Consider the following 7,515-nt stretch of genomic DNA (forward strand, 5'->3'; position numbering starts at 1 on the left):
TTTTTTTTTTAACAAAATGTATTCATCTTTCTTGAAACTGAAAAATAAATCTATGTACAAAACAGGAAGAGATCAGGCTCCTGTCACCCACTCCCAACCCTCTGCAGATTTCCTCCGGGATGCTCCGAGATGGCTGGACCTCTGGGAGGTTCCCAGAGGGTAGGAAGGGTGGTCCTGCTCTGATCTGGGGCCAGTTTAGTCAGGAAGAGGGCGGGGCTCAGGATGCTCATGGGCTGGGGGCGGAGTTTCGTGTCCCACACTTGGAATGGGAAGGAGAGGAAGCTAGATTTCCAAATTCTAGAGCAGGACTCAAGTTCATTGGGGATAGGGAGCTTGTTTTCGCAAGATATGAATTCTGAAGTGCGGAAATATAATCCTAGGGACTGAGTGGGGTCCTAGGCTCCTGGGCTGGAGGCAGGACCTGTGCTCGTTGGGTTAAGGATGAAACCTCAGCTCCCACAAGCTCGGAGCAGCCCTGAGTAACGTTGGTCTGGCTCTAGGTGAGCGGCTCCTTTCTGAGGAGGAGCTTGGGTTTGGGACTTTAAAGGCCCAAAATCCCAGGGGTTGGGCCTTTAAAGATAATTAGGACCCAGGGTGAGGTTTACAGTGGCTGGCTGGGATTCTAGGAAGAGACCTATATTCTAACGACTGAGGCAGGGCCCTGGGTTCTGAGCTGGAGAAAATTGTGGGTTTGATGTAGACTGTACTCGGGACTTGGAGCCTTGGGTTCGGGTAGGGGTGAGGCCTGTCCCCTTTGGGCTGGGACACAGCATGGGCTCAGAGTGGGGGGACTAAGGGTGGCGCCTGGGTCCCCACAAGCGGTCTAAAGTCCCCAGTAGTTCAGAGGCCTTTGCGCTGCCGCTTGAGGAAAGACAGAGTGTAGTCACTAGGGGTGGACACCTTCTGCTTCTTCATCTGCACTTGCGATTGCGCTGTGAGTTGCAGCTTGATGGCGCTTGAGTTGATCTTGGTGGCCACCAGCAGCTCCTTCATGCCCTTCATCTTCTCACTCTGGAAAGTGAGCACTGGACCCTCCGGTGGCGGTGATGCTGCGGGTGCTGGCGCCTGAGCCATGCTCCCACCTTCAGGGCCTCGGGCTGTGCCAGGGACTGTCCCAGGGGGTTTCCGGGGGGGTCCTGACACTGCACCCTGGCCGGCACCTGGGCCCTTGTCCAGTGCTGGCTTCTTGGGCGGCGGGGGCTCCTCTGGCTTGGACTCCCGCCGTGGGCCCCTCCGCCGACCTTCCCGGGCTTCCTCACCCCACGGCTCCTCTGCCTCGGCCGCCTCGGCCTCCCGGCTCACTATGCGCACCTTCTGCCGCACCTGGGCCAAAGGGGAGAGCAAGCTGAGGGCAAGGTTGCTGGCCAGTGGCTGGAACTTCTGCTCTGGCCATCCCATCCCCCTCAGGGGGTCTCAGTCTCATCTGCACCTAAGGGGATGGGCAGATGCTGCCCCTGGGCCAGAAAAGTCTGACAAGCCTGTGGCTGCCGTCACCACCTGTAGCGCCCAGACCTCTGTGCAGCTGTCCCTCACCTGTCCCTCAAAACGGCCTAGGGACTGCACAAGGAAGGTGGCCCAGCCCACATGCAGCACAGGCGTGGGACTGCCCTCTTCCCATTTGCAGATCCCGTCGTAGAATCGCAGCAGGTGGGCAAAGCATTCAGGGTCCTGGAGGGCAGAACCTTGGCTCTGGGTGCCCTGGACAAGGGGGAAGGGAGGGCACAGGTCAGTCTCTTACTCACCCCTTAGCAGAGGGCACTTACCAGGCCCCCCACCTAGGCAAAGACCCCTAGCTCCAGAAAAGGTAAGCATAGGTCAGGAACAATCTTAGAACCTCTTTCCTTTTATAAAGCCAATTCATAGCCAGAAGGCACCATCCCTTACCACCTACCCCTCGGCTGTAGGAGGGACTCTGGCCATGAAACTGAAGGCTCAGGGTAGAAACCTTTAAAATACCTTCAGCCCTGTCCACCATGGACCCAGGACCTGAGCTACAGCAAAAGGGAACATAGCTCTCTGATCGGGGACTCCTTCCTCATGCCAGCCCTAGTCCTGTACATGCAGCCTCCATGGCCTGTGGCAGGGTGCCCTGCCCAGGTGGGAGGCTGGACACAGGCTGGTGCTCCAGCCTTTCACCTGGCTCTGCTCCCCTGGCCGCTCCTCGCCCGCCTCCAGCAAGCTGGCTGCCTCCTTCAGCAGGTTGGGGATGACGTCATTGGCCACTTCGAAGAACTCCTTGTAGATCTCCTCGTCTTCCCGGCAGTAGTTGTAGCTGTGAGAGCAGGAGGGTCTCTGTAGGGTCTGAAGGGGTCTCACCATGGGGTATAGCCCCAGGGACCCGGTGGGGGATGGAGCCCAGGTTTCTTTTCTTGGGTCACCCCAGGAGCTGGGGGAGTAGGTGGGGTCCTCACTGCAAAATGATGCTGTCTGAGTCACCCTAGAGCAAGAATGAGGAGCGGGGATGGGGCCAAGGATAGAAGTCCCACTGCTAGATGGTGGTTAAACATTGGGAGGAAATTTGAGACTGTTCTGAGAAAAAATATTGGGAGGAGAGATGAGGGAGGGAAAGATGTGATGCCTTAATCAGGGGTCCCTGCCTCCTGGGTGATGGTGGCCTTGCTGCCTAGGGACTGGAAGGAAAGGGGATGGGGCTTGGGACCCAGGCCTCAGTCCTGGACGAGGGAGGTTGGAAACTGATGGAGGGGAAGAAAGGACAGGATGCAGGCCCTAGTAGGGGATCCTCACTCCTGGATGACAGTGGCCGTGTCCGCCCAGGCCTGCAGAGCTTCGCGCACATTGCGGTTGCGACAGTGGTAGCCAGCCAGGTACATGTAGGGGTAGATGTGTTCATCCCGATAGTAGGTTTTGGCTGAGGCAATGCCCTGGGGGTGAGGCAGAGGATCATCAGGGAGGCAGCCCCAGCTGCCCTGCTGGCACAAGTGCCCCATCAGGGCACACCCAGAAGGGGCCACAGGAAGATCCCAGAGAGTCCTCTCCATCTCCACTCCCACCTCCACTCGCTGCCAGCCCTTGTACCTGGTCTCCTCCCTGGGTCTGCGGGACTGCTGGCCAAGGCCTGGGGTAGACTGTAGGGGTGAGGCCTGCCCTCTGAGTTCAGGGCCCTTCTCTTTCCCAGACACTCTTCTACGCACACACCAAAGACTTCCAAGCCCAGCCCAACAGCCCTCGTCCCCTCTACACCCACCAAGTGAACACCCCCCCTCAGTGCTCCTACCACATTTGACCTCTGTTATACTCCAGGAAGGACAGTAGGAGTGGCAGAAAAGGCAGGGCTGAGGGGACAAATGCAGGCCCTGCCACTCCCAGGCTGGGAACCCTGGACACCCCTCAGATAGCTCTGACTGCACTGATTCTGCACATAACCGACACAAACTGAGACTGGATGGGCGATACCCCCCAACACACAAAGTTCTCTCCTCATCTGTCCAGATGAGGGGGAACCCCAGAAAGCAGGGGGCCTTAGCCACGGTTGGGGGTCTCCCTTCTGTACCCTCTTTAGATGCCCCCACCTTGTGGTAGAGGGTGAGTGGGTCTGGCCGGCCAGGGGTACGCTCCAGCTCCTCCAGATCTGCCAGGTTCCCTAAGGCCATGGGGTACCTGGGAAAGGATCATAGTTCAGGCTGCCAGCTAGCCCCCGGCCCTGCAAGGCCCAGCCTGGCCACTTCCCTCTACAAACCTTTCCAGATGTCCCAGGTCATAGAGCAGCCAGAGCAGCTTCTAGGGGCCGAAGGAAAGAGTTATGAGCTATGGGACGGGGAGAATGGGTCCTCAGCCTATCAGGCAGGGTGGGGGCCAGAACCATCAGGGACCGCCTACCATGCAGAAAGGCCAGAATTCTGGGATCAGCCCTTTAAAGGAGTCAAAAGCAATTTCACAGCTCAATTCCACTCTCCCAAGAGCCCTGGGAAAGGCCAGGCCAAGAATTACTAACCCATTTTCCAAGCAGGGAAGCTGAAGCTCAGGTAGGGAAAGTGCTCCTGCCCAGCGTCCCACAGCAGGTCAAGTTCTGGCCTAGCCCAGTCCTGACCCCTGGGCTCAGCCCTCACCTGCTGCAGCTGCAGCAGCTCCAATGAGTCGGTGTGCAGGTCAATGGAAGGGTTGATGGCACACACCATGAACGCCACCTCCATCTTGCGGTCACAGCGCATGTATGATCCTTTCAGGTACAGCCAGCTCTTGGGAGGGGACAAGACCATTATGTTTCAGGATGGCTCACCCTGTGCCTGCTTCAGGGAATGACAGCCAGGAAAAGGGGCTCTTTGTCTTCCCTTCCTATATGGGTGGTGATGGGAAGAAAGGGGAGTGGCCTAAGAAAGTAGAGTCCCTTGGGTGGCTTGGGCTACCTGAGTATGAAGGGGGCAAGGTTGGGGGGAGGGGACAATACCCGCTCAGCCACACCGGCGTTGACAGTCTGGCCCCTGCGGTCCTCATTGCCCTTGCCATGCCAGGTGACCTCAGCTGTCTGCTCCCCATTGGGCCCAAACACTACCCAGGCATGATCCTCAGACAGGGCGAGGTGGACATCCCGGAGACCCAGGGCCTGGCAGGCCCCAACCACGGCAAAGGCCACACCGGAGCTGTCCAATTTGGTGCCTGTGGAAGGGGGAGGTAATAAAAGAGGGTCCTCTGTGCTTTGGCATGAGGGAAGGGAGCCAGGTAGTGATGGGCCACACTCCCTCCCACTCCCTTTCCGGGCCTGTGCTCCAACTTCAGATGCTCCTGTCCACCATCCCTCCATCCCTTCCCTCCCACGTGTTCAAAGCCTTTCTCTCCCTGTTTACACCCTCTATCTCCAACAAGATACATTTCTGGATCTCCTGTAGCTGACCCAGCCTTTGACCCTATCTCTTCTCTTTCTCTGCCACTCTATTATATATTCTGTGAATTTAAGAATTCCCTTTTACTGCACTTAATATACGTTAAAACAGGAATGGCAAAAACAGGACACTGGCCAACACTCTCTTTTTATACACCTACCAACAGATAACCCTCATTTGTTTCTGCACTTTTCCTGCAAAGCCAAGAAGCAGCCTCTGATTCTTCTCAATATGGCACATCATGATGGGACTGCCAGTCAACCGGGCTTGCTGCAAAGAAGCTCTTTACAAGCCCTGAGTCTCAAGACACTGGTCTGTTTCAAAACATTTTCATAGACCACCAGATGCAGTGGCCCAAAGATCCCACACTTTAGGAGGCTGAGGCAGGCAAATCACTTGAGCCCAGGAGTTCAAAACCAGTCTGGGCAACTTAGTGAGACTCCATCTCCACAAAAAAATACAAAAATTAGCCAGGTGTGGTGGTGCATGCCTGTACTCTCAGCTATTCAGGAGGCTGAGGCAGGAGGATCTCTGAGCCCAGAGAAGTTGAGGCTGCAGTGAGCTATGATCACACCACTGCACTCCAGCCTGGGGGACAGAGTGAGACCCTGTCTCAGAAAAAACAAAAACAAAAACATCTTTATAGCTATTATTTTGTTTAATTGCCTCAAATGCAGCCCAATTCATCATCTTGCCCCCTAAATCTGCTGCCGCCCCCTGCCCCATGCTTAGGACTCCTGTGGCTGTTCGATGGCAGGGGCGGAGGTGCTGAGGGGGCAGAGGAGAGGTTGATGATTTGGAGCCAAGTGATCAGGGTTCACTTCCAGCCCTGCCATGCCGTGTGTGATTTTGGCACATAATTTCCCCTCTCTGGGCTTCAGTTTCCCAACTGCAAAGAGGATAATAACCTGCCCAACCTCACAAGGCTTACAGTTCTCAAAAGGGTTCTGTAAACCATGGAGAGTCGTGAAGAAGTGGGTCATGGATAAGATTCCCACCTACTGGGCTCCAACCTGTGATGAAGCTGAAGAGGGACTGGATGTGGGCCCGATCCTTGAAGTAGGAGCGGCTGAGGCTGTTCCATATGACATCGGAGACCTTCTTCACCAGCTCACGGCTGGAGACACCCCCCTCTCGAGGGTAGAGGGACAAGTCGACGGCACCTCGGATCTGGGCGGTGAAGCGGGCATAGAGGGCAGCGATGATGGACAGGTCGGCCACGGGAAAGTAGGTGAGGCCGCCAGGGGGGTCAGTGGTGGGGCTGGGCTGGAAGGTAAGCTCGGGCACGTTGGTGGGGATGACGCGGTTGACAGCCAGAAAATGCTCCACGAAGCCCAGCACCAAGGAGAGGAGCACCAGGTCCGGCTCCTCTCGGCCCAACTCGGCAGCAAACAGGCGCACCACGTCGTCGATGGAACGCAGCGGGAACAGCGTCTTCTGGGCGGCCTTCAGCCCCATGGCGGCAGGGGGGTGGGCGGCGGCCTGCAGGCAAGCCGGGGGAGGGAGGGTCGGGCAGGTTCGGCCGGGGAGTCACCTCCTAGGCTCCGCTAAGGTTCCACCCCGCGACACACGCACAGCTCCCCTGCTTCCCCGCCCTCTTCAGCCTCTGCTCACCGGCTTCCCGTCTTTTGTCGGTGAGACCCCTCGGCGGAGGCTGCAGAGCCTTTTTGTCCCCCACAATTCCAGGACCCCCGGTCCCAATGAGGTGCGCCCCAAGGATCCCGCTGATTATCCCCAATGGCCGCCCCGCTCCCTCTCTACGACTGTGCCCCCGGGGGCCCTAGAGTCCTTCCAGAAAGCACACCCAGGCCAAGCCCCCAAATCCCAAGGAGAGTCTTGGCCTCGGTCTCCCGCGCCCACCTCCGCTTACATCCCACACAAGGCACCGCGGCACACGCCGCCCGGAGCCTGCTGGGACATGAAGTCCCGCCCCTAGGGCCGCACTACCCGCCGGGAAGTGGAGTCTAGGCCCACCACTGCCCCCGCGGAGCCTGGAAATAGTGGCAGGCCGGGCCGCTGAGCAGTGGCTTCTGGGATCGCTAGGCCCGCGGCTCCTGGCGCTTCCTTCCCGAGGCACTCAGGATTGGTCCTTCCTTCAGGTCGACCAAGCAGGAAGTGCGTTCGCAGTGCCTTCTGGGAAACGTAGTCCGGGGCACTACCGGCACACTTGTAGGGGTCACTGAGCCTCTGCGAGTTCTACTGTCACAGGTCGGTCGGCTAGTTATGAGGAAAACGATCGCGTTGCTTGATCCAGAAAAAAAATTTAAAAAACGATGTGAGGAAACCGGATACTTTTAAACACTGCCAGAGAGTAAATATGTTCAGCTTTAGCTGAATATCAGTGTCTGTTAACATATAAAGATGTTACTCTGTGTCCGGCACTCCTTTCCCAGTTCTGCCCGCGAGAAAATCTAACACGTGCCAAGAGTAGTTTTTGCTTCTTTGTTTGTTGTTTTGAGACACGGTCTTGCTCTTTCACCCAGGCTGGAGTGCAGTGGCGCGATCTCGGCTCACTTCAGCCTTGACTTCGCGGGCTAAAGCGATTCTCCTGCCTCAGCCTCCGAGTAACTGGGACCAAAGGCGTATGCCACCACTCCAGCCTAATTTTTGTGTGTATGCACATATATACATTAAAAAATATATATATAGTATATATATATGTATATATATACGTATA

General features: G+C 56.8%; 1 protein-coding gene across 4 annotated transcripts; it reads right to left on the reverse strand.

Annotated features, from left to right (window-relative positions):
• Positions 1-6,888, reverse strand: MEN1 (menin 1). 4 transcript variants are annotated; one of them, XM_032273432.1, is made up of 10 exons: positions 6,453-6,888; positions 5,852-6,320; positions 4,406-4,614; positions 4,068-4,196; positions 3,698-3,738; positions 3,531-3,618; positions 2,746-2,882; positions 2,137-2,272; positions 1,534-1,698; positions 1-1,323 (listed from the first exon to the last, which is right to left on the reverse strand). In XM_032273432.1, exons 2-10 carry the CDS (start codon positions 6,294-6,296, stop codon positions 841-843), a joined length of 1,833 nt encoding a protein of 610 aa, XP_032129323.1. In that variant the 5' UTR covers positions 6,297-6,320; positions 6,453-6,888; the 3' UTR covers positions 1-840. The 4 variants fall into 4 exon arrangements, with proteins under 4 accessions (XP_032129323.1, XP_032129324.1, XP_032129326.1 ...); XM_032273433.1 differs by having other exon boundaries at positions 6,699-6,865; XM_032273435.1 differs by having other exon boundaries at positions 6,709-6,825.
• Positions 6,889-7,515: the final 627 nt, after the last annotated feature.

Source organism: Sapajus apella, unplaced genomic scaffold, assembly GCF_009761245.1.
Source record: "Sapajus apella isolate SASKATOON/1434 unplaced genomic scaffold, GSC_monkey_1.0 scaffold3313, whole genome shotgun sequence".
In the NCBI taxonomy this organism is placed as follows: Eukaryota; Metazoa; Chordata; class Mammalia; order Primates; family Cebidae; genus Sapajus; species Sapajus apella.